The sequence below is a fragment of the Gymnoscopelus microlampas genome, assembly GCF_963454915.1.
Source record: "Gymnoscopelus microlampas genome assembly, chromosome: 13".
Classification (NCBI taxonomy): Eukaryota; Metazoa; Chordata; class Actinopteri; order Myctophiformes; family Myctophidae; genus Gymnoscopelus; species Gymnoscopelus microlampas.
The window spans coordinates 50,084,533-50,112,146 of NC_139950.1; the positions used below are offsets into that span (position 1 = coordinate 50,084,533).

A 27,614-nucleotide genomic window follows, 5' to 3' on the forward strand; every position below is an offset into this window, starting at 1 on the left:
CATTACAACTACATGTTACACGTTGAAAATAAACAGGCATGAATACCAAACCGAAAAAAAGTTAACACAGCGTCTTCTGACATTTGACATCTTCAATGTAAAAGCTGTTTTAAGTACAAATCAGTTTACCAAAGCGCTGGACTGTCTCTCCCCGCATGAATAAGGAAGCATTTGTTCTTTCCCTCTTTATCTTACATGAAAGCAGCAGGTGTCAGTGAATAACATGGACAGCTCTCTGTAAGCACAGAACACACACACACACACACGCACACACACACACACACGCGCACACGCACACACACACACACACACACACACACACACACACACACACACACACACACACACACACACACACACACACACACACACACACACACACACACACACACACACACACACACTGAGTCAATGAGAGCCACTGAAACTAGTCCTTCTGACAAAGCAGTCATTGTTAAAACACAAGGACTACTACTGTACCCTTCCCTGAGAATGGGACCGTCCAGGATGATGTCCAGAGGGGGTTTTCCGGCTCTCTGTCAAACTCCACATAGTTACTACAGCTACTCACTCACGTCTATGATAGATGTAACATGACCAAAGTATTACCAACGCTGACATCAGCGCTTTCACCATCAAACAGCTTGACACACTGTGTGTGTGTGTGTGTGTGTGTGCGTGTGTGCGTGTGTGCGTGTGTGCGTGTGTGCGTGTGTGTGTGTGTGTGTGTGTGTGTGTGTGTGTGTGTGTGTGTGTGTGTGTGTGTGTGAGAGAGATGGGGAAAGGGACAGAGAGAGAAGCTGGCACCGTTATCTATAACCTTGACCTCGTGCGCGGCATCTCATAAAAACATAACGCATGTTTACATCATCACATCGGTCGCCATGGCGATACATCTGCTCGGACGTAAATGGATTCATTCTGTCTCTTCTTGGCCGAGACATTATCTGTCAGATTCATTATGTTCCATTATTACCACTGTATTATAGAAATGTGGATTTGTTCATGGACGTGTGCGTGTGTGCGTACTTTCCGGTACTGTGTCCTTTGTTCAAAGGATCGTTGCTGTCAGGCAGAAACCTCTTATCTCCATATATTTACTCTGTGTTTTTTCGTAAATTAACTCATTTCTCGCCATGGACGCATAACGTTGTTCTATTAAAAAATGAGGCACGTCGTTTTAGGCACCGTAACACAGCTCTGTGATGATCCATCGTCACTCAGAAAATAAGTTATGAAGTATGAAGAAGACTATTTATTTTGTACACAATGTCGCTTCCACAGCGTTTCAAATATCATCGGATGAAGGTAATTACGCTGGCAAGGGGATAACTAACGATGTTTAATACCTTGCTTGGCGGGTGATGTGTTAATGTCCCACTTGATCATACTACAGCGTCACATAAAAGCATCAACAGTAGCAGATCTACAAGCTCGAAATGCGTTTTGAGCTTGTCGATCTGTTGTTTTTTAATTTGAATCGTGAAAAGTAACTGTTTTGGACATATGAGGTTTTCACCCGACAGAGACGACATCAATGTGTCATTGTCTCCGCCAGGCCGAAAGGCATGACGAGAGAGTATGTTTTACCCCTTGTCCGTCCGTCCGTGTGTCCGTCCGTTAGCAGCTAATCTCCGGCACCGTTGGCCCGGCCGCTGCGAAACTGTGCACGCACACTCCCTGGATGCCAATTCAGAACCTCTGGCCCAAATCTTTCTGATTGGCCTGTTATAGCGCCACCAGGAGGCCGATATGTGCAAAACACATTTATTGATACTACTCCTACAGATTTTGTCCAAACATCACACATATCGGTGCACAGTATCTCTATAGTCATGTGATCAACACGGATTTATCCGATTTCCCATATTCCATCCTGATTGCCTAAGATTGGCTTCCAAAGTTTGCAGGATTGGTCCGTTTGCCTCAAATCATGAACGCAGCATGCGATTTCCGTGAAATTTCACACGCACATTTCTATTAGGCCGAGGAAGAAATTCCACCCTTTTCACATTGGCCTGTTATAGCGCCACCAGTAGGTCTAATTTAGCAAAACACATTTTTTGAACAAAATGCCTCAAATCATGAATGCAGTGTCCGATTGCAGTGAAAAGCCCTTGAACAAATGGCACCCTTTTCACATTGGCCTATTATAGCGCCACCAGGAGGCCACAATAACGTACCTGACCTGGCGGAGACCTGTGCTCCGAGGAGCACTTTTTTCTAGTTTGATCTCCGTTCCATCTTAAGCTGGATTTATTCTTAGAAGCGCTCTAGTGTCGAGCATAAAAAATAACAGAACTACAAGCTGCGTCAAGCATGGAACATAGCAGATCTACAAGATTGTAGATCTGCTATTTTCAGTGCGTGACACTGGTATAACTCAGGCCTGACGTCGCTCGTAGGAGCAGGTCGATTTATCTCCGTCAAGGAGGGGACAGAACTTTTTCCCCCCCCGTAGTCTTTGTCAGGCCCTGTCTCGTGTCTCGGGGGACGGCGGTTCACGGAGCCACGCAACAATGACCTCAACAACCTCGTTCACGCGCCATTAACCGAGGAAAATAAAAACTCCCCTTCTCATGGAAGGAAATGAAGGGAACGCAAATGGACTTTTGTTACGGTGGGGGAGACAGTTTGCACGGCATCGTTCCCCTAATGGCCTTATCAGACATGAAAAGAACACAATGATTTCTCATTGTGCAACTGATCTGCTCACACACACACACACACAGGGAACAATGCCAGGCCGGGGATTCGGATATTCAAATGAGGAATTCATTCACAATAGTCGTGTCAAAAAAAGCGAGGAATGCTAAAAGATATATAACTATATGTGTGGAGCTGATTGGGCCGACAGACGGACAGACAGACACTGAGACAGACAGACAGACAGACAGACAGACAGACAGACACTGAGACAGACAGACAGACACTGAGACAGACAGACAGACAGACAGACAGACAGACAGACAGACAGACATAGAGAGAGAGAGACATAGAGAGAGAGAGAGACAGACAGACCCTCCTACAGAGGTCTAGCCTCATACAGAGTCATGCCGTAAAGGACACAGCCAGAGAGCAATAACATATTATGGCCGGATGAAGAATTGCAACTAGATCACAGAAAGTGCCATCAATTTTTATGTTATGCTCTGAAATGATGTATTACAGATGAGTCCCGCTCAGGGACAGCAGATGTAAACTAGCTTATGCTGTTCTGGTGCAATAATATATTTACTGTGCGTTGTCGCTGTCTCATAAACAAACAAAGGCAATAAACTGCAAGAAAAAATAAATAACAAGCCCTTTATGCTTCATTGTACATCATATAGTGAAAATAGATGATCTACAAGCTCCTAACGCGACACATTGTGAGCTTGTAGATCTGCTATTTTTGCTTAAAAAAAAAAATGTTAGGAAAATATTTGGAAAATCTGTGCAAAACAGTGCCAGGGTTTAACCACTTAAACCCCATATGGTTGACCGGAGTCCCTCAGGGCTCTATACTAATGTCTTTTCTGTTATTGTGGGGAAAGCTTTGGCTGAAAATAGCCGATGATCGGCTATTTTCAGCCAAAGCTTTCCCCACAATAAAAGGACGCTGGGGTTTTTGTGGTTAATGTGGTTAAAGAGCAGTTCAGGAACATCCTCTCTCTGTCCTGTCCTCCCCCTGCATTTATCACACTGTCAAAACCCTTAGTATTCATTTAACTATGAGACACATATGAGACTCTCAGTCACATTTAAACGGACGGAATGAACACTCAGGATTTTGTGGTTTTACAACTCTACCCAATCTGCAAATGGCCGTCAGCAGAGCTGCCACTATCTGCCACACTCAACGTGTGTGTGTGTGTGTGTGTGTGTGTGGCTGTAGTGTGTGTGTGTGTGTGTGTGTGTGTGTGTGTGTGTGTGTGTGTGTGTGTCAATGTGTCAGCCCTTCAGAGCGAGCATCACATAAACAGATGGGGAGTTGAAAGGCCACGAGCCACGTTGTGACAGAAGACATTCCCTCCTATTGTCCCCAGAGCTGATGGAGCTGAGCTGGCCCTGTCACACATATACAGCACAACACCACCACCACCACCCTCCTTAGCGCGCTCTCTCTCTCTCTCTCTCTCTCTCTCTCTCTCTCTCTCTCTCTCTCTCTCTCTCTCTCTCTCTCTCTCTCTCTCTCTCTCTCTCTCTCTCTCTCTCTCTCTCTCTCTCTCTCAGTAAAATGCTCATTTATCCTGATAGTTATGTATCTAATTCTGCTGCAGTTGCTGTGCCTGCCCTGTACACACGCAACTTAACCCATTGAGGCCTAAGGTTCCGATTCTGCAAAATGTCTTCTAAATTGGTTTTCTGAAAAACGTATGTTTCCCCAAAATGATATGAATTTGGTCGCGGACCCCATCTCAAAATATTTTGTTTCAGGGACCCCCAGAAGCAAAGATTTGAGTTAATGTTTGCTTTAAAACAATATATAAATATTCAAAGATTTGCACACATTTTCACGATTTTTCAAAAATAGCAGATCTACAAGCTCATAGCGTGGCACTCGGTGCCGCGCTATGAGCTTGTAGATCTGCTATTTTTTAATAGCCAAAGTGTAAAATAATGCTTTTTAGCTCAAATGAAAAAGTGACACAGATGCGTTCCAGTTCTCAATGGGCATATTTGATCCCACAGGGGAATGTCAGTTTTCAGCTCCACCAGTCAGACTTGGGTTTAGAGGGGGGGGGGGGGGGGCTGTTAGGGGCATAATATTATGTCCTGCTCAGGGACACCTTGCCAAGGCCTGGAATCAAACCGTGGACCTTGTGTTTCCCAGCCAGCCTCTCTAACCATTCATCTATAGCCGCCCCTTGTATTGATGCATGGCATGGCCATTTAATGGCTCATTTTATGTCATATATATATATATGAGGAAAACAAACAGTGCTGTGTCTCTCTCCTCTTGTCTTGACTGTGGTCTCCAGTCTCTAGTCTCTACAGTGAGTGTAGAAGTCACCAGACAGTCTCTAGTCTCTACAGTGAGTGTAGAAGTCACCAGACATGACGGTATTTAGGAGGCACAGAGAGGATGGTCTGGCTTTGTGAGACTCATTTAGCTCCGGATGTTGTTGTCTGTTTATCTCTCCCCTGTCTGTTAATGTTGTCTTCCAGCTACATCTCTCTCTCTCTCTCTCTCTGTCTGCCTGTCTCTCTCTATCTCTCTCTCTCTCTGTCTGCCTCTCTCTATCTCTCTCTGTCTGCCTCTCTCTCTCTAATTCAATTAAAGGGAGCTTTATTGGCATGAGAAAACATCAGTGGTGGAAAAAGTACTCACATTTTTTACTTAACTAAAAGTATCAATACCGCAATGCAGAAATACTAAGTAAAAGTTCAGAACTAAATGTATACAGGGATGAAGTGCTTAATGCATGTTTTGTAATAATAATCAAAATCTACAAAGTAACTAGTAACTTAAGTTTTCAAATAATTGTAGTGGAGTAAAAGTGCAATATTTGCCTCTGAGACGTAGTGGAGTAGAAGTAAAAGTACTGAAAAAATTGGAAATACTCAAGTAAAGTAAAAGAATACCTCAAAATTGTACTTAAGTACAGTACTTAAGTAAATGTACTTAGTTACTTTCCACCACTGGAAAACATACATTTTACATTGCCAAAGCAAGCGTCAAAAACCTAAATTAAAAAAACAAAACAAACTGGTGAAAGTACTGTATGTGCATTTGGAGGGGATGCAGCCTTGTGTTAATAGCTCTCTCTCTCTCTCTCTCTCTCTGTCTCTCTGTCTCTCTGTCTCTCTCTCTCTCTCTCTCTCTCTCTCTGTTATTCATGGTCTTGTGGCTTCATTCAGGCCATATGTGTGTGTGTGTGTGTGTGTGTGTGTGTGTGTGTGTGTGTGTGTGTGTGTGTGTGTGTGTGTGTGTGTGTGTGTGTGTGTGTGTGTGTGTGTGTGTGTGTGTGTGTGTGTGTGTGTGGGGGGGGGTGTGTGTGTGTGTTTGTGTGTGTGTGTGTGTGTGTGTGTGTGTGTGTGTGTGTGGTGGAGGCCTCTGCTTACAGTCATCCTCATATTCATGAGTCTGTGTTGTCATTGTGTCCATATGTTCCCTCTGGTGTTCTACTGCCGTGTCTCTGCTGCTCACAAACTGGGCCTTTTCACCGGGGCCCACCGACACAGCTGGACCACCCCCCCCCCCCCACCCCCATCCAAGCAATCAATTACACACACACACACACACACACACACACACACACACACACACACACACACACACACACACACACACACACACACACACACACAGGCACAATGGGCCCTCAGTCACAAAACCTGAGGGCCCCTCTTATGGCCCCTGTGTGACTTTAGGGCCTCTGGGTTTAATAAGGTGTTAAATCAGACCACCAAGGGTCTACCCTCCATTCTACACACTGACAGAGTGCAGAGGCTACTACTGTGTGTGTGTGTGTGTGTGTGTGTGTGGGGGGGGGGGGGGGCAGAGAGAAGAACACTATCAATGAGGACAATAAGGGAAGAGGAACCATTTTCCCTGACTTGTAAATTATGTTAAAACTGCGAGGCCCCTGTTAACCATTGTGTGTGTGTGTGTGTGTGTGTGTGTGTGTGTGTGTGTGTGTGTGTGTGTGTGTGTGTGTGCTCTTAAACTAGCCTTTACATCCCAGCCACATAAAGCACGTTCTGTTCTGCATCAACAGAGACACAGAATGGACGACGGTCCTTTAGGAGAACGCTAACATGTATATCGTCTTTGTCGGGGTTGGAGATGAAAAGTAACAGTTTTTGGACATAATGAGGTTTACCACCCGACTGTGTGTGTGTGTGTGTGTGTGTGTGTGTGTGTGTGTGTGTGTGTGTGTGTGTGTGTGTGTGTGTGTGTGTGTGTGTGTGTGTGTGTGTGTGTGTGTGTGTGTGTGTGTGTGTGTGTGTGTGTGTGTGTGTGTGTGTGTGTGTGTTTGTGTGCGTGAGATAACGTTGTTGAAGTTTGTGTCTTTGATAGCAGCATCATTAAAAAATATAAATATATATATTGGTGAGACAGGCCTACAGAGAAACAAGGGTTAGTTAGTTATTAACATTATATCACCATGATTTCTTTTTACTTTAATGAGACATGACACAACACAGACAGGACTGAACGTGTGAAAAACAACAAAAAAATGAAAACAGAAACAAACAAAAAGAAACTAGATGAATAAATAACACAACGGAGATAAGTTTCCATCAGAGTATCTGATGTGTTCACCTCAGAGAAGGAGTATTTCTTTAGGATCAGTCTGGGGTCAAAGGGAGGTGTTTATGAATGTGATTAGCGGTTTGCCATGTATCATCTGAAAAAACCTTTTCAGATGACAGAAATGACATTAATCCATTGAGACCTGGAACTGTCTCATTTTTAGATTTGAGCTAAAAAGCATTATTTTACACATTGGGCTATTCAAAAATAGCAGATATACAAGCTCATAGCGCGGCACTCGGTGCCGCGCTATGAGCTTGTATATCTGCTATTTTTTTTTAATTGTGAAAATGTGTGCAAATCTTTGAATATATATATATATTTAAAGCGAACATTTTTAACTCAAATCTTTGCTTCTGGGGGGGTCCCTGGAACAAAATATTTTGATGGGGGTCCGCAGCCAAATACATATCATTTTGGGGGTCCTTGACATGAAAGAGATTGAGCACCACTGATATAGAAACATACGTTTTTCAGAAAACTGTTGAGATTTAGGAGACATGTAGAATCGGCTTCAGGTCTCAATGGGTTAAGTCCTTGAGCCAGTGGCTGGTGGGCTTGGGCCTTATTGGCATGAGAAAACATACATTGGGCGGCTTTGATAGCAGCATCAGGACCGTTGTGGTGCAGGTGTTGGACCTGAACACAGACACGTCTCTGTGTTGGTGACACACAGACCTCTGTCACACCATGCACTTTGGCTGGTGCTTCTAAAGAAGCTCGCTCTCACACGTGCACACGTACACACACACACACACACACACACACACACACACACACACACACACACACACACATTCACACACACATTCACACACCAATGGCGGAGGAAACCATGCAAGGCACCAACCTGCTCATCGGGAGCGATTAGGCTTAGGGGTTCAGTGTCTTGCTCAAGGACACTTCCACACTAACTCATCTGGCCGCTGTACCGGCCACTCTACCCCTGAGCCACTGCCGCCCATCAGTATAGTCTGTGTCCTGTGTTCTAAAGCTGGGGTCTTCAACAGGGGGTCCGTGACCCCTAGGGGGTCCTCAGAGTTACTACAGGGGGGGCTGCCAAATGTTTGTGTGATATGATTTTTTATGTTTTACATTAACCACTTGAAACCGAGCACTTGAGGAGAACTTTAGCCAAAAAATAGCAGATCTACAAGCTCACAACGCCTCGCGCTTGTAGATCTGCTATTTTTTGGCTAAGAGATTTGGTTTAGAGGGGGGGGAAAGAGCAGACCAAGTAAAACATTTTTTTTTTTTTTTTCAATCTGAAACACAATTTTATACAATATAGAGGGGGTCCCTGCTTCATCTAGGGGGTCCTTAGCCTGAAAACGTTGAAGACCCCTGTTCTAAAGCCTGATGATGCTGGCTGCTACAGGAGGGTTTGGTGCTGATATATGGTGTGGTGTTTGTTGTGCGGCTTCTTACACTCAAATTAGTGCTGAACTAGAAAATGTGCTCCTCGGAGCACAAGTCTCCGCCAGCAGAACCGTGCTATCAACTGTCATCAACTGTGATATCAGTTTGTACTGGAATGTACTGTTCTTGATTAATCCTGTCTAAGCTATTTATATTACGTATTGTGATGACACCAGTGTGTCTACATAATGTATTGCTCCGCCATTTCTCAGCCATTTCATGATTATTCCTGTCTTACCTCACTTTGAAAGAGACACAGACTCTTTCAAAGTGTCTCATCTATTTAAAGGCCGCTATACGTCATGCGTCTCACTAGCCAATCAGAGCACACTCTTTCAACGTATTGTCACGTGTCACGTGAGGCTTGACCAATGTTAGCTTGGCCGAGGGGGGGGGACGGGGACGGAAAGTGAAAACATAGTCTCCTGGCGGAGACAACTACAAACTCACAAAGCGGCGCACTGTGAGGTATTGCGAGCTTGTAGATCTGCTATTTTTGTTGTATAACAGAGCATAATAAAGTATGGCCTCTTAACTGTGTGTGTGTGTGTGTGTGTGTGTGTGTGTGTGTGTGTGTGTGTGTGTGTGTGTGTGTGTGTGTGTGTGTGTGTGTTTCAGGGTCGCTGCATACAGTTCCACCGGGTGAAAGCGGAGGGGGGGTCGACGACGACGACGCCGGCCCGGCCCCGCCCTCTCTCCCACGGCTCCCCCCCTGCCCCCCCCCCTCCCCTCCACCCCTCCCCCCCTCCTCCAGAACATCAGCCACTGGTGCAGCCCCCCTCCTCTTCCTCCTCGGTCCCCCGCTCCAAACCACCTTCCAGGGGCCCCCGCACCACCCCGCCCGCCCGGGCCCCCCCGCCGCCCGTGGCCCGCCCCCTTCCCCCCCCCGGCCCGCCCCCGACCCGCACGCCCCCGGGAGGACCCCCGGGACCCCCTCCGTCTCGACCCCCACCCAGACTGATGAGAGAGAGAGAATGAGAGAAGGAAGAGAGGGGCGTCTGAAAGGGCCACAATGTCAATTCTTTCAACCCCCCTCCCAGTCCCCCCCCCCCGCCCCACCATGTTACAATTCCCCTTCTTTCACCCCCCCCCCCCCCCCCCCCCCCCCCACCCCACAAAAAAGAGAAAAACTCTCCTTAACCCTTTAAGACCTGAAGACGCATCTGTGTCATTTTTAGATTTGAGCTAAAAAAAAAGAATTATTTTACACTTTGGGCTATTCAAAAATAGCAGATCTACAAGCTCGTAGCGCGGCACCGAGTGCCGCGCTACGAGCTTGTAGATCTGATATTTTTGAAAAATCATGAAAATGTGTGCAAATCTTGAATATATAGATAGTAGTATAATAGTTCTTTAAAGCGATTTTTTTTTACTCAAATTGTTGCTTCTGGGGGGTCCCTGCAACAACATTTTGCAGGTCCTTGACATGAAAAAAAGAGTTCAGTTAAAAACGTTTGTTTAAAGATATATATATATATTCAACGATTTGCACAAATGTTCACGATTTTTCAAAAAATAGCAGATCTACAAGCTCATGGCGCGGCACTCGGTGTCGCGCCATGAGCTTGTAGATCTGCTATTTTTGAATAGCCAAAGAAATCTAAAAATGACACAGATGCGTTCCAGGTCTTAACACGTGAAAGAAGCTAGGAGCTATTATTATTATTATCATGACTTGAAGCTCTGTGCTTTGTTGCTGGACAGCAAAAGGAAAACAATGAAAAAACATATTATTTAAATGTAATAATATCTAAATCAGCTACTGTACTGAGTTTCATCCAGAAAAGAGAAACAGTGTTTTTTTGGTCGCATCGTGTCATTGCCGAAGCCAAACCCTGTCTGAGACACGTTGAGGGAGCACTCGTTTTGGTTCACATGATAACCTACTCCGTCCACCGCAGCCTTGCCAACGCAGACGGTGTATAGTAACACGTTTATGCGCAAGGCTCACACAGGGCCTGTGATTTAAAAAAGCAGTGGTGTAAAGTAACTAAGTACATTTACTCAAGTACTGTACTTAAGTACAATTTTGAGGTACTTTCACTTTATTTCACATTTTCCATACTTTTACTTCTACTCCACTACATCTCAGAGGCAAATATTGTACTTTTACTCCACTTCTAGTTACTTTGTAGATTTTGATCATTATTACAAAACATAGTTACATCACCCACGTCAGCCCTATACATTTCGTCCATTTGCAGATCTACAAGCTTGTAGATCTGCTATTTTCAAAATATTTGTATACATAATGATAAATTGTGAAACGGGAAACACGCGGGTACTTTACAGTAAGTATATTTTGATGCCAATACTTTTGTACTTTTACTCAAGTTAATTTTTTATTACCAGAATTTTACTTAACAGAGTATTTCTACATTGCAGTATTGATACTTGTACTTAAGTAAGAAATGTGAGTACTTTTTAAAAACCTTCCACATACGTTCAGTGCGTCGAGTAAACCAAAACGAGCGCTCCCCAAAACGTTCAGCATTGGCAATGACATTTGACACAGACACACCACTGTTTTATAAAAGCCACATAAAAACCTTATGACAGAGCCCAGCATGTACATGTACAGCATGCTAGAATAGAGTGTTGTTGGTGAAAGTCTTGTGGAAATATCGATGTCCGGCCCAGCAAGAAATGTCAGTGTAAATGTGTAAAGGAGAAAGTCACGTGTCAGCCGTGTGTTGGAGATGAAAGTTGCGGCTGTGATGTGTCATGTCTGAGTAATGCTGAGTCATGCCATGTTTTTTTTATTTGTAAGTGCTTGACAATGGTAAATGAGAATGTGATGATTAAGACGAAAAAGGATTTAGGAGAATGAATGATCCATTTGAATGTTTGGAGGGTTTCTGCAATGTGAGTTAGTATGTTTAAGATGGTGTGCTGGATGCTACAGTATAGATCAAACTAACAGACATCTTCATTATTTGACCAAAGCAGCTGTTTCCCTCTTGTTCAGTGTTCCACAGTAAAATACGTCAGTGTTAAATGTTCATCATTTGTAACTCTTTCTTGAGTGTACAAATGTAACCAGACCATTTGGTTACATTTGTAACTCTCTCAGAGTTTAACACAGAGGATGTTACTGAACAGACAAAAATCCATGCTCAGCTGTCGTGTTAATAAATACAGTATCACAACTGCGGGGCAGTTTTTCATATTTAATTTATTTAATACCGGCCCGGTTTGCATTCATTTTCTGTTCAGAGTCAAATCCCTTTTCATTGATTTCTAGGTTCTATTCATAATCTTTCGGTAGCTCAGTGATTAGAGAGGGACGTATAAGAGGGTGGATGCAAGTTAACCACATGAACCCTAGCGTCCATATCCGGGGGCGTAAATAGTCGATCTACCAGCTCAACACGCCGCCATGCGTCGCTGTTGTAAAAGGAAATACTAGCATACCTAATGTACTAGTATAGAGCCCCCGGGGGACCCCAGATACCTAAAGTACAAAGGGTTTAAGTGGTTTTGAAGGCTCATTCACTGCTTGCTACGTTTTGTGGGTTTCTTTTTTTTTTACTCTTTAAAGTGCGATATTTTAGAGCTGTATTGTCGTGGGGTTCTCCCCCTACAGGCCATTTAGAGTACTGACTGAAATGATCATATGTATTATTTCTATATTAACACGTCTATTGCGTCTCTGTTCTCATTAAAAATGATTTTATACTGTAAACTGTGTGGATTCATCTATAGTTGCACATGACAATCTAAGAGTGCAGATGTGGTGGAGCAAAGAAAACAGTTTTTTGGTGGTCCTTCGGGGGGCCTGAAGTGATACAGCGATGGTTCTCAAACCTTTTTGATGTCAAGGACCCCCCCCAAATGAATGTGTAGCCCAGGGGTCTTCAACCTTTTCAGGCCAAGGACCCCCTAGCTGAGAGAGAGAGATGAAGCAGGGACCCCCTCTGTATTGTATAAAATAGTGTTTCAGATAAACGTTTGCTGCTCTTTTCCCCTCTACACCTACACCTCTTTGCCAAAAATAGTCGATCTACAAGCTCACAACGCCTCGCAGTGCGAGGCGTGAGCTTGTAGATCTGCTAATTTTTGGCTAAAGTTCTCCTCAGAAAAGGGATGCTAGGGTTCAAGTGGTTAATGTAAAAAAGAAATATATCACACAAAGATTTGGCAGACCCCCTAACTCTGAGGACCCCCTAGGGGTCCCGGAACCCCTGTTGAACACCCTTGATGTAGCCTATTTGGCCACGAACCCCCATCTGAAAGTCTTTTGGTGCCAGGGACCCCCACAAGCTTGCTAAAGTGTTTCAAAAAATATTCTACATTTTATATCCGATGTGAACGGTTGAAGTGGTTAAACTGACCTTGATCTATAATAACTGATTTTGCTGGGGACCCCCTGGAGATCCCCAGACCCCCCACTTTTCTTCTATTAAACAAAACGGGAAGAAACCAAACCATGCATGTGAACTGAAGCATTTATTGAGAGAGGTACTGATTATTTCAATCAACAGGTTTGGTGCATGCTAATTGCCAGAGATGACGGATGGACAGAGTAGCCTAATGAAGAGGTTTAGGCCAGGGGTCTTCAACAGGGGGTCCGGGACCCCGAGGTGGTCCTCAGAGTTTCTACAGGGGGTCCGCCAAATCTTTGTGTGATATTTTTATTTTTTACATTAACCACTTGAACCCTAGCATCCCTTTTCCTGAGGAGAACTTTAACCAAAAATAGCAGATCTACAAGCTCACAACGCCTCGCAGCGCGAGGCGTTGTGAGGTTATAGATCTGCTATTTTTGGCAAAGAGGTATAGTTATACAGGGGAAAAAAGAGCAGACCAAGTAAACAAAAAAAGTTTAATCTGAAACAAAATTTCATACAGTATAGATGGGGGTCCCTGCTTCATCTCTCTCTCAGCTAGGGGGTCCTTGGCCTGAAAACGTTGAAGACCTACAGCTTTGTAGACTCTAAAGAGAATTATGTCAACATACCAGCTTTACAGTTGATGGATAAAAGACAAAAACCCCAGGGGGAGCGCTACTGTGACATGTAGTCTTCTTCGTTTGCCACCTTCACCTTCTCGACGATGACAGGGAGTACTGCTTCTGCTTCGACAAAAGGACCCGCAGATTAACATGTATTTGTCCACAGACCCCCATCTGATAAGATTTGGTTTTAAATATACTTATTTTCAGGTTTGTGTGTGATTGTGTGCTAACAATGTGTGTTAACATAATTTATACACTAGTCTTGACTTTCTGTTCTGATTCAGATTACACAAACTAGGTATACCACCTGTTTGATGAATGTAACCGATATAGGGTGATGAGTTAAACAAAGGGGCTTTGAGGAATGTTCAGGATGATCTTATACAAGACCATAGATGTAATATAGTTGGATGATTACATTATATGATAAGATGGCGGACAAGTTTCAAATAACTTGATCATTGAGAGACATCCTTTAAGGTGTGCATCTTTTTTGGAAGCATATATTCATTCTGTAGATTTATTATTCACTGTAACACCTAATACAAGGGCACAGAAATGTGGCAGTCATAGGGGTCTTAAACGTTTTCAGGCCAGGGACCCCCGTTGGGGGGTGGTACAGCATATATTGTATAATGCAGGGGTCTTCAACGTTTTCAGGCCAAGGACCCCCTAGCTGAGAGAGAGAGATGAAGCAGGGACCCCCTCTATATTGTATAGAATGGTGTTTCAGATATACTTTTGCTGCTCTTTTCTCCCTCTACACCTATAACTCTTTGCCAAAAATAGCCGATCTACAAGCTCACAACGCCTCGCACTGCGAGGCGTTGTGAGCTTGTAGATCTGCTATTTTTGGCTAAAGTTCTCCTCAGAAAAGGGATGCTAGGGTTCAAGTGGTTAATATAAAAAAAGAAAAATCATATCACACAAAGATTTGGCGGACCCCTGTAGTAACTCTGAGGACCCCCTAGGGGTCCCGGACCCCCTGTTGAAGATCCCTGGTATAATGTATAACATTGTGTTTCATATGTATAGACATACGTACCATGTTGTGCATTCAAGCTATTCAAATATTAGATTAATATATTCATTCATATCCACTGCCATTAGTAAACATACTTTACTAACTGAGAAGAATGTAATACTATCAACAATCTACCACACTTTAAGTATATTTTGATGCCGATACTTTGTACTTTTACTCAAGTACATTTTCATTACCAGACTTGTACTTGTAACAGAGTGTTACAATTGCAGTATTGATATAATTGATTCATTGATATTCATTGTTAAATAAATATTACAATGTATGTCTATTATTATTATTATTATTATTATTATTATTATTATTGCTGTTATATATTTCGCTAACTTCTTCTCTTTAACTTTTAAATTAGTGAAATGACGTTTGCATTGAAAACAAATGTATCTATTTTTGGTTCGTGCGCATGTGCGTGCTTGTAATAGTGTGTGTGTGTGTGTGTGTGTGTGTGTGTGTGTGTGTGTGTGTGTGTGTGTGTGTGTGTGTGTGTGTGTGTGTGTGTGTGTGTGTGTGTGTGTGTGTGTGTGTGTGTGTGTGTGTGTGTGTGTGTGTGTGTGTGTGTGTGTGTGTGGGGGGGGGAAGGGGGTGGGGCTTGTGTTGTGTTCGTGTGTGCACGTCATAGAGTTGTTTGGGTGCGTGCGCATGTGCGTGCGTGTAACAGCCTGTGTGTGTGGGCGGGGGGGGGGGCTGTGCCTACGTACATGCGAGAGGGCATTCCCGGGGATGCCCTCTCGCATGTACGCATGTCTGCTTGTCAGACCAATCACAGCCCTTGTTGTTTTGTCCCTCCCCTTAAATCCACCGTTCCTGCAGAGCTTGGCTCATTTCTCAAGGTTTACAGCGGATGCTAGGTCGCTCGATACTAGGTCTCTCCGGTCGATGATAGATTACTATTGGAAACTGTTCTACTTGATTTCGGTTCATATATCACTGATCTACTTTCATTTCGTCGTCTTTGTCTGAGGTGAGTAATATTACTTGATATATACCTTTTTCCCGCCTTTATTGCTTTATTTTTATTTTTTTCCCGCCTTTTTTGTACTACATGAACGTTCAGATTTCAAACACAGTTTTTACCCCATGGCCACGGATGTTATAATTATGTACGGGCCATCAGAAATAGCCGTATCTTCCGTATTGTTCAATAAAAACGCATCTTAATCTGATCGGTGGCCATTTGCTCATAGCTGGCACAGTCTATCAGAGTGCAGTACACCTACCAACCGATGGGTAATGCAGTTGAAAGCATATGGCGGACATGCTGAGAAAATGGCCACCGATCGGATTAAAATGCTTTTTATTGAACAATACTGAAGATACGGTTACTTCTGAGGGCTCGAACAGAATTGTCACATCCGTGGCCGTGAGGTGAGAACTTTATATTTGAAATTTGAACGTTTATGTACATGTACGGGCCTTAAATGAATTAAGTACAAACGCCAGATTACGTTTGTTTCAGGCCCCAGGACTCTGTTGGTTTGTTTTCATAAACTCATGTCACAATCGACCTGTCCATAACGATTCATTATACAACGCAGAATGCAGCTTTTAATCAACATTGCATTTGTTATATCTTGTCTGTTAAAATTGAGCTTGTAGATCTGCTAAAACTAACTTTAAGCAGCCTCTGAAACTGGGTTAAAAACAACCTAGGCTAACCAGTGCTAACGGTTGGTTTTCACATCCGTGTAATGAACCAGAGTTAGCCAGAAGCTAGCTTTCATCTGTAGTCCCTGAGCAGGCTGTTAAAAGTGCTGATATAACTATCCATACAAAAACGGTTGTATTAATACCATACGACAGTGGTTTTCAACCTTTTTTGCGTCAAGGACCCCCAAATTGACACACATTAGCCCAGGGACCCCCATTTGAAAAGTTATGCCAGTGACCCCAATAAGAGACGATTTTTACGGCTCTAGCAGGGATTCTCAAACATTTCAATTTCAAGGACCCTGCAGTTTAACATGCATTAAGGCTACAGACCCACATTTAATGGCATTTCTATCTCTGGGACGCCAACTTTTATTATAAAATCAATGTTAATTTAACTCTGAGAGTGGACAAATGGAACCAAATGGACCCTAACGGGTCCATTTGGTTCCATTTGTCACACTCTCAGAGTTACAGACCCAAAAGGGTCCATTTGGTTCCTATCTATCATTTAGCTGGGGACCCCCTGGAACTCCCTCAAGGACCACTGGTGGTCCCCGGACCACTGGTTGAAAACCACTGCCATACAAGACCAGTAGACATAGTACAGGAGACAGAACAATGATATTTTATATGTTGGTGGACTTTACTGAGACAATGGCAAACAACGTGGCTTTGACTCAGTATAGAGTAACATGAGTTTAACGCTAGAAGGAGATGCTGTTGTAATTTGACTGTTTTACTAGCAGTAAATAGACATTCATTTGACGCACTGTTTGGTTCAACAAGTGTTTATCTGCACCGAGCATTGTACTGGGTTGACTAATGTTAGAGGACGCCGTGGCTTTGTTGTTTGTTGTTGTTTCTCTCGCTGAACCTGGCAACTGCCATGTCCGGACGGTCGCGCTTCTTTTGGGGCTTGTTTTGGGGTTGAAAAGGACCGTAATGAGAGTAGACGGTACACGGTCGGTCGTACCGTGTCGGTCGCGCATGCGCGCCACTCTCAATTGTATATTAGGATCATCATATTTATGATTATGTGCCACATTTGCCTCTAAATTGTGGAGAAACTGTCGATGCGGAACCAAACTGTCAAGCAATTGTTTCCGCCCAGACACGTTTCACTGTCGCACATGTCGAAAATAGCAGATCTACAAGCTCACAACGCGTCGCAGCGCGACGCGTTGTGAGCTTGTAGATCTGCTATTTTCAAATAGACTATGTATAAAATAAGGCTAAAGTGGTTAAGGTATGTTTTATAATGTAATAATTTATATCTTAAAAGTAACTAGTAACTAAAGTTTTCAAATAATTGTAGTGGAGTAAAAGTACAATATTTGCCTCTGAGATGTATGTGGAGTAGAAGTAAAATACTTGGAAATACTCAAGTAAAGTAGGCTATAAACACTGACGCATTTGATTTCTTTCTGAGATGCTGTGGCTTGTAGACTTAGAATAGGCTCTATGCACAGCAGCCATATTATCACTTCTTTCATAGGTGTTACCAATGATACTAATGAAGGCTCTGTTCCATTTAGTGTAGCACAGTGGTTTCCCACGACCCCCATAACTCTGAGAGTGTACAAATGTACATACATTTGTACACTCTCAGAGTTACACACCTGCAAGGGGCCATTTGGAAGCCCATGAGGGTCCCTGGACCCCAACTGTAGACCCACTGGTGTAACAGAGTGTTTCCAGTGAGCCAACATGCACAATATCAGCACCCTGACTCTGTTTGACCAGAATGGAACAGAGCCTTCATTAGTATCATTGGTAACACCTGTGAATGTCTTCATAATATGGCTGCTGTGAATAGAGCCTATTGGTATCTTTAAAAAATATATTTTATTGAAATGCATTTCTTCATCACTGCCCCTATTCCTGCTCCATAGGTACGTCTTACTCGGGCTACGAGGCTGCCGTGTACTCTGCTGCCTCCACATATTACCAGCAGCAACAGCAACAGAAGCAGGCGGTGGCCGCGGTAGCCGCTACAGCAGCGTGGACGGGCAGCACCTTCACCAAGAAGCCGCCCTTCCAGAGCAAGCAGCTCAGGCCTAAGCAGCCGCCCAAACCCCCTCAGATCCACTACTGTGACGTGTGTAAGATCAGCTGTGCAGGCCCGCAGGTGAGCACACTCACACTTGTCTCTGTAGTCCTTGGTCTTTGAAGCCTAAAGACTGGTGGGGATCTCTTTTCTACAGAAAAGAGTTATACGAATAATTAAGAGGACTGCTTACCGTGAGCCTACCAACGCCTTATTCATAAATTTACACACATTAAAATTCTGGGATATGGTTGTTCTCCAAACCCTGTTAATTATGTTCAAAGCCACAATAACTTACTTCCAGACTGTCTTCAGAAGCTGTTCGAGACCAAAAACACCCATTATGAACTTAGAAACACTGGCATGTTTGAAACAACATGGGCAAGAACCAATACTAAACAACACTGTGTATCAGTAAAAGGAGTAAGTCTGTGGAGCTGCTGCGATAATGAATTGAGGAGGTGTAGATCGATCTATGCCTTTAAAAAAATGTAATTTTTTTTAATTATAAACAAGTATAAAGAGATAGTTTGATCATGTATTATTTTGATTGTTATATAAGATTATTGTATAATAATGAAAATAAAACAGAGAATAAAACAAAAAAATATATAAAAATAGATACAAAAAGAAAGTAAAAATAACAAATCATGTATTCACATGTATAACCATATATGTGAACATGTATTGTATTACGAAGCCAAAACCTTTGTCCTGTTTTTTTCGGTATTCTTTTTTTCTTCTCCTTCTAATTTAACTTTTGTGAAAATTAATTTGTTTTTCTTTGATTGTCATGGATGTATTTTATGTTGAAAGGGTAGGCAATATAAGCTATGTAGCTTCAGCCTATACCTTTTTTTGGTCACAACTATGCCATATATTATTGCTGCTATGTTTTGAGAAAAATGAGCATATTGTTTGCATAGTGTACAAATGACCAAAAATAAAAACCTGTGAAGTGAACCTCGCCTCCCTATTTTGGGCATGTTGTTATAGACCAAAAACAAACCTGATCTACAAGCTTGTTTGAGTACAGTACCTTGAAAAGCTGTATATCAAATCTACATTTACACTGATCAAATTAGTTTAACAAACGTTGCAGGTTTGTCCGACTTAATACATGATTAGATTTTATGCTGAAACGCCATGCTTGGCTTGCATTATACGTCCTACATTTGAAGCAAATGGTGTCTCAAATGAAGGAATAGTAACCCCCCTTCCTCTCCAACCAGACATACAAGGAGCACCTGGAGGGCCAGAAGCACAAGAAGAAGGAAGCGGCTCTCAATGTGTCTCAGAGCAGCAGCAGTGGAGGAACCAGCAGCTCTGCCCGCGGCGTCCAGAACCAGCTCCGCTGTGAGCTGTGACCTCTCCTGCACCGGAGCCGACGCTTACGCCGCTCATATCCGTGGGGCCAAGCATCAGAAGGTAATGTATTTATTTTATGCTACCATGTATTACCATCATGTGTCACTTGCTCGCATAGATCAGTTCTTTTTGACCAGCGACACCATTTTACCTATGGATTAGGCTTAACCACGTAAGCACTAATTTGTACTTTGGGATACAAGCTCACAGCTTGTCTTATGAAGTTTTATACATTGACTATTTTTCAAAATTTGAGAACTTTGATAAACATATTTTTTAAGTCTTTAAACCTTTGCCTATAATGGCATGCCCAAAATGGGTAAGCCAGGATGAATGTGGTTAACTACATTAATCTACAATCTTTCAACGTGTCACACTGTGAGATTGTAGATATTTGTAAAGGGGTAAAAAAGGAGGGGGCCCATTATAGACCCCTGGCTGACACCGATAAACACATTATTTAGGAACATAATGGATTGTAAACGGTCACAAAAGATATTAACCCTCATTCAATATACACACGCCCACATACAGGCAGGCTTACTGGACGTTGTGTACTTGTCTCTATACTGTGTATATTTGGCACAGATGTATGCATATATGACCGCTACGCAAGTTCTATGCTTGGTTCAGGTGTTTGGAAGGACAAAAAAACAGAACATATTTGCATATCTGGTTTAATAAAGACATAAGCCAATCCTTTTACAGCTTCATAAGTCATAAGGGGAACTTTAGCTTTGACGTGTTTTGGCAATTAAAGCAAAGATGTCAACATGTGTGTTCCCAAATATGAGATTTATGATATGAGAGCATTGGCCGTACTGACGCACGCTGGAATGATTACCAACGTTTGTCTGTGACTGTGTTGTGGTATTAAATCATGCTGCAGTGTTTTTAGATCTTACCACAATACTGATATTCAGCATGATGTACAATTTATTTTTTAAATTTTCAATTGAAAAGAAAAGGGGCAATCCTTCTTGAAGGTAAAGCCTTTATTGAATAGCTATAATTTAATTTTAGAAAAAAAACATGTGTCCACCTACAGAACTCGGCCTTTATGAATTGAATACGCAGGACCACAATGGAAACAAGCCCTCAGGGATTTTTGTGTTATCCTTTTAGCATTATTGTGTAGGCCTTACTGTGCCTCTGTACTTTTTGCAAACTGCTGATAAAGAATTCAATCAATCAAAGCCACACAGCAATTTGCATGATGCTCAAGCAATGGCTGAACATGGCTTGCTATCATGCTGCCTAGGATGGCAAATAAACAGTGATATATTGGATGGATGGATAGGCTTTTAGTTTAGTGGTGTTAGTTAACAAAATTCAGTGTTGTAAACATACATGTCGTTACAATACACAATGTCATTTAGAAAAGGGTTTGGACAGCTGCTTTTTACAACAAACCCTCAAACGTGTTGCTCTGCTCCGTTCCCCAGGTGGTGAAGCTTCACACCAAGCTGGGGAAACCCATCCCTTCCACGGAGCCCAGCGTGGTCACCCAGACATCCTCCTCCACCACGGCCGCCCCCAGTAAGACCCCCTCCTCTGGCCTGGGCAGCTCCAGCACCACCTCTTCGTCCCTGTCCAAGGGCACCTCCTCCTCCAATGCTTCTGCCTCCAGTGCACCACAACTCCTCCTACCTGAAGCCGGTCAACATAGTGAGCGGTGGCGGGGGGGGCGCTCGGCAAGAACGCGCTCGGCAACAGTCTGTCGTCTGCCAACTCCACCGCCCCCGTCAAGAAGGCCTCCGCCCCCAAGATCAACTTTGTCGGTAAGTAGGTCCCTTTTGAATTTTGACGTCTCCTGGCGGTATTTGACAATTACTTCATTCTTCACCTTGTTGCCATTATGCTCTGTACTGTGTTTTTGCTGTATTCCTGTTTGATTAGTATAGCTCTGCATTTAACCAGTTCAACTACATGAATCCTAGCGTCCCTATTTGGGGCTTGTCGTAATAGGCAAACATTCAGTGAAAACAAAAATCGTCTCACTACACGTCACAAGGCATAGTGTGAGCTTGTAGATCGGCAGAGATTGATGAGTGATAGAAAAGGATTATTTTACACGCCAATTACAGACCCCTTGCACACCCATCTAAGTAGATAGGGTTTAAGTCATTGAACCCCAATGTACTTATCACACAATGAATAAAGAAAACGACTTCCATTTTCACTTTAAAAATGATAAAACATTTTTTTTGTCAATTTGCACCTATAATGACGTGCCCAAAATAGGGACACCAGGTTGAAAGTGGTTCAAACACTCATCACTAATAAAGAGTGAAGCTGGTTTCACAGAGCGTGCTTTGCACTCAAAGGCTACATGCCAATGTCTGGATAAGTCTCTGCCAACTTGTGTAGTGATGGACGGCGACCAGGCGTGCGTTTCCAAACCTAACATTTCTTGAAGTTCTGTGCCTTGTAGAATAACAAGTGTATAACCTAGTTTAACCATGCAGACAAATGGCCAATAGTTCACTCCTGGCCCTTGCAAATGGAAACGGTCATTGTTTTCCTTTTTTTTTTTATTATTGTGATTTATTGCATTTTTATGCTGTCCATTAGTCAAAGCATCTGTGGACTAGTGACTCCTCAGTAAAATGTAAAATGGAATGTCACAGTTTTAGACACAGTAGACACAATTTCGGGTTTTATCGTATTTGTTGGCTGTTCACTTCATCCAATTTCATCTGCAAACTCACAACACCTTGCATCGCCTATTTTCGCCACTAAATAGGCAATTTATGAAATTTTGCAAGAGGGTTTATGCCCAATAGCAATGGTCTGAGACTAAAGAACCCTACCTCCCCCTTCGCCCCTTGCAGGAGGAAACAAACTGCAGACCACGGCGAAAGTGGATGAGATGAAGGCGGCGGAGATATCCAAGCCAACGCCACCCTCCATGGCTGCCCCAGAGACCAAGAATGATATCTCTGATTGGCTGTCTGCGGCGGCGCTAGCTGCACTGCAGAACGACGTGCAGCCTGTTGGACACGACTACGTTGAAGAGGTATTCTGACAGTTCACTTGGGTGTTGCTTGCCAAAAATAACTGATCTACATGCTAACACGTCACATCACGACACATTGTTAGCTTGTAGATCAGTTATTTTTGTGAGTATAGATTATATTGTTAAATTGTCCTTTTTTTTAGTAAGGCAAAAAAGTGTGCACAGCTGCAGCAGCCCAAATAGGGAGACAGCTGTTTTTTTGTTTAACAAACCCCACTGGCCATGAACCAGAGGGGAAGGCCAGTGCTATGGATGTGGGGATGTAATCGTTCTATATTGCACTCCATCAAACACAAGTATAAAAGAGTTAAAATGAAGACTGGCTCTGAGTCTGCCGTACAATTGTATTTTTACGGCGTTGCTCGGCCATACCCTACCTGTCTATGAGAGGGTCTGTGTGTCACAAACCACAGGACCGATCAGTGCTAAACTTTGCATGCACGCTACACAGAATTAACTCTTCATTGGATCCTATAAGAGTTCAAGTTAAAAAACACTGCTATAGAGGGAATTGAACATTTTGTGTTACCCATCTCCTTAGGTCCGCAACGATGAAGGCAAAGTCATCCGCTTCCACTGCAAGCTGTGTGAATGCAGTTTCAACAATCCCAACGCGAAGGAGATGCATCTGAAGGGAAGGAGGCATCGACTGCAGTACAAGGTTGGTACATTTTCATAGGTGCAGGCACAAGTGTTATTATGCCTAATGTATTATCTTTGGCTAATGTCGCTTGCTGATAAGAACTGATCTTCAAGTCATGTTTTAGCTGGGACAACGTTATTTTTAGCATGACAGGTTTTTAGAACGAAGCGAGTCATAATGTAAGTCAACTTATGTAAGTCATAAGTTGATCATGCCGTCATCTGTCCTGACATTTCCTCTTCACCTGGTCTTTTAGAAAAAGGTGAACCCTTACCTTCAGGCGGAGTTGAAGCCTAGCATCCGTGCCCGTAAGATTCAGGAGGAGAAGATGAGGAAGCAGATGCAGAAAGAAGAGTTCTGGAGGAGGAGAGAGGTAGAGGAGCGCTGGAGAATGGAAATGAGGTACGATGAGGTCTTTGATGACCAGCTGATGTTTTATTTTTTTTTTACATGCTGGGGAAAACATCTGCTGAAAATAGTGCAGATGTATTTTCCACGGAGATTTGATGTAGAGGGGAAAACGGGAGGGAACCAAGTATAGACCGCTGGGTGATCCCAGTCGACTAAGTATATAGGGTTTAAGTGGTTCATCAGTGGACATTCTCCATGTCTAATCTGCTGAACTCCCAGGTCACTGTTTTTTTTTTCTTCCCCAAACTGCTGAAACTTTCCAGGAAGAAGAGCACCACTGGGATGACAGACGCCGTATGCCCGACGGAGGCTATCCTCAGGGGCCCCCTGGGCCGCCCGGTCTCTTGGGGGTCCGGCCTGGCATGCCCATCCCTCAGCCTCAGGGACCTGTGGTAGGTCCTGGGTCCTCTGAATTTTTGGCCGGTGTAGCCGTCCCTATATGTGAGGTTGGGACATTGACATTTGCTGAACTGTGATTGGCCACCCATTGTACCCCCCAAACCCTGCACTGTGATTGGCCACCCATTGTACACCCCTTCCACCCACAATGGGTGGCCCCTGGACACCCCCGCTGACTCTATTCAGCACTGTGATTGGCTAGCGAGACACATGATGAAATGAATAACCTATAAATAGGACTATGCACTTTAAAAAAACAACTTTTTTTAAAAAGTGAGCTTCCATCACTGTGATGACCACACCGCCCACTTCAGACTGGGTGTGATTTTTGGGGCGGTGTAGCCGCCCCCTATAAGTGAGTTTTGGACACCGACCAAAAAATTTGTGTACCCCCTAACCCTTCCATTGTTAATGCAAATCGATACTTTTTTCATATCAGCCAATCACATTACAGCTAGTGTCATCACCACTAACTGTAATGTGATTGGCTGACTTTGCAAATTCAGGACTGTGATTGGCTAGCGAAACACATGACACATGTGCAGCTCTATGAATAGCAGTATGGACTTTAAAAAAAGTCATCTATCCTTTTTTTAAAGTGAGTCATGTTGTGATGACCACACACCGCCCACTTCACACTGGGTGTGATTTTTATTTACTATTTGAATGCAATTTTGCGTTCTGTTAATCAAGTACCGTAATTTTCGCACTATAAGCCGCACCTGAATATAAGCCGCAGCAGCTAAATTGAATGATTTGTACATATATAAACCGCACTGGACTATAAGCCGCGGTTGTAAAATCCCTAGATTTAGGAAGTCCCCTAGTGGCCGTTAGCTATAAAAATCCATAGATAAGCCGCACCGTTATATAAGCCGCAGGGTCGAAAAATGGGGAAAAAGTCGCGGCTTATAGTCCGAAATTTACGGGTAACTCGTTGCAGAACTATGTCTTTGTCATTAACCCATTGAGACCTGAAGCCGATTCTACATGTCTCCTAAATCCCAACAGTTTTCTGAAAAACGTATGTTTCTATATCAGTGGTACTCAATCTTTTTCATGTCAAGGACCCCCAAAATGATATGTATTTGGCCGCGGACCCCCATCAAAATATTTTGTTCCAGGGACCCCCAGAAGCAAAGATTTGAGTTAAAAATGTTCAAAGATTTGCACACATTGTCACGATTTTTCAAAAATAGCAGATCTACTAGCTCGTAGCGCGGCACTCTGTTCCGCGCTATGAGCTTGTATATCTGCTATTTTTGAATTGCCCATAGTGTAAAATACTGCTTTTTAGCTCAAATCTAGAAATGACACAGTTCCAGGTCTTAATGGGTTAAAAAGTAATTGGTTACAGAATTGCCTACTGAGAATAGTAACTCTTTGGAATACTCTTACATGAACTAAATTGAAACCTCATTGCGATTCCTTTCTTGTCCTGTGAATGAATAGTTTTCTTTCCACCATTTCTCTTTTAGCCGCCTCGTCGCCCCGACTCTTCAGACGATGGCTACGTAATGACCAAGCATGCAGCCATTTATCCCTCAGAGGATGAACTCCAAGCTATCCAGAAGATTGTGTCCATCACAGAACGTGCCCTCAAACTGGTGTGGGACATCATCACTGACCAGGACAAAGACAAGGGCAAGGAAGAGGACAAGGAGAAGGAGAAGAAAGAAGTCGCTAAAGACAGGTGAGGCATCTGAGAGAGCTCAACATCTCTTTGTCTCCTCGTTTTTCTGTGTTTAAACTTCAAACATAAAATATACTTAAAGTACTAGAATGTTTGAAAAAAAGCAGATCTACAAGCTCATGAGCTTGTAGATCTGCTATTTTCAAGAAGCATATTTATAAAGTAGGGCTAAAATGGCTTTCAAATAATTGTAGTGGAGTAAAAGTACAATATTTGCGTCTGAGATGTAGTGGAGTAAAAGTAATTACAATAGTATATTTGTAAAGTACAAATACCTCAAAATTGTAAAAGGTACAGTACTTAAGTAAATGTACTTTGTTACTTTACACCACTGCTAGATAGCCTGCCTATAGATAGTGCTTTTGTAATAGTTTCTAATTGTAACACTCCTCATACTGCATGAGTTGTTGTACCATATATCGTCTTAGTAACATTATTATGTTTTCTCCATCAAAGCATGCATGCTGTACGTGTGAAACATCTTGACCGGCAGAAATACATCTGCTTTGAGGGACCACTGTCTTTTACATCATTTCTGGAGTGTGGTGAGTGAAACATTGTTCCACAGCATGCCCTATGCCATTGATGGTGTACAAATGATTGGGGTCCATTTGGTTCCATTTTTACACTGTCTTAACATTGATTTTACAATATAAATTGGGGTCCCAGAGATAGACATGCCATTAAATGGGGGTCCTTGATATTAAAATGGTTGAGAATCACTGCTAGAGCCGTAAAAGTCTTCTTATTATGGGGGTCCCTGGCATATCTTTTCAAATGGGGGTCTGTGGGCTAATTGTCAATTTGGGGGGTCCTTGACATGAACAATTGAGAACCACTGTCATATGCAACAACATGCTGGGTGTACAGTACAAGGCACAATCCATTTTATTTAGGATAGAGTGATTCAATGTCTTCAGTAGGGCTGTCAATCTTCCTCATATGATTGAATTTTCTGTGGCTATTTTAATCCATTTTTATGACACATTAATACAAATTAAATCAATTGCACAACAGATTTATCAATAAGCTTGTGCAATCTTGTTTTGTCTTCAGTTGCCAAGAAATTTGAAATTCCTAGTACCTCAGACTTAAAAGTCTATGATGACTTGAACACTGAAGTTGACGAGGAGGCGTTTCAGTTTTTTATAAAGAAACCAGACCTTGGTGTGTTGGAGATGTGTTCACCCCAAGACCCAAATCCTGACGGTGAGTTCTGTTGCTTATCAACATGGAGCCTTATAGCCTCATCCATACAGTCCTGGCTAACCTAAAATGTCACACAGGTATATTTTTGTACTTTGAAATGATCTTTGTTTCTGTACGCCCAATGTAAGTAAAAGAGAGAAAGTGTCTGAGGAAGAACTTTGTTGGTGTGTGGATCCTTCCGTATCTAATGTTAGCTTTTTATATTACACTTGCCACAAACATTCCTCTCTTGCTAATCACACTTGTTATGTCAACATTATTGCTAGATTCAGTGAGCCCCTCTGCAAGCAATTCCATTGCCAGCAGCAGCAGCTCCTTTCTCAGCTCTGGTGCAGACAATGACGGGGACTCGGATGACACCATCAGTCCTGCTCCAAGAAACAGAGCTGACCTGACTCGTCTCGCTCAGGTAAGCGTTGCTTTTTTGGGGGGGGGGGGGTCATGGTTTACATTTTCGTCACCTTAAATATACTTGGCCACCAAATGTAGAGGCCTGTAGGACCAGTGCTTT

At 43.0% G+C, this 27,614-nt stretch overlaps 1 protein-coding gene, 1 long non-coding RNA gene and 1 pseudogene across 3 annotated transcripts in view; all 3 read left to right on the forward strand.

The window, feature by feature from the left end:
* The window catches only part of antxr1d (ANTXR cell adhesion molecule 1d), a 70,342-nt gene extending 60,662 nt beyond the window's left edge, over positions 1 to 9,680 (forward strand). The window contains exon 18 of the mRNA XM_084076967.1: positions 9,281 to 9,680. Coding sequence (XP_083933093.1) covers positions 9,281 to 9,640 — 360 coding nt within the window. The 3' untranslated portion in view covers positions 9,641 to 9,680. The remainder of the gene's footprint in view (positions 1 to 9,280) is intronic.
* LOC311059249 overlaps positions 1 to 12,347 on the forward strand; it is a 510,343-nt gene extending 497,996 nt beyond the window's left edge. Inside the window, exon 2 of the long non-coding RNA XR_014602144.1 lies at positions 11,048 to 12,347. This is a non-coding gene — a long non-coding RNA (uncharacterized lncRNA). The remainder of the gene's footprint in view (positions 1 to 11,047) is intronic.
* A 1,370-nt stretch (positions 12,348 to 13,717) lies between these two features.
* LOC311058722 (zinc finger RNA-binding protein-like) lies at positions 13,718 to 25,898 on the forward strand (annotated as a pseudogene). The gene is made up of 9 exons: positions 13,718 to 13,727; positions 18,207 to 18,442; positions 19,594 to 19,789; positions 21,175 to 21,510; positions 22,564 to 22,748; positions 23,290 to 23,409; positions 23,648 to 23,803; positions 24,066 to 24,194; positions 25,680 to 25,898. The product of its transcript is annotated as a zinc finger RNA-binding protein-like (transcript).
* Positions 25,899 to 27,614: the final 1,716 nt, after the last annotated feature.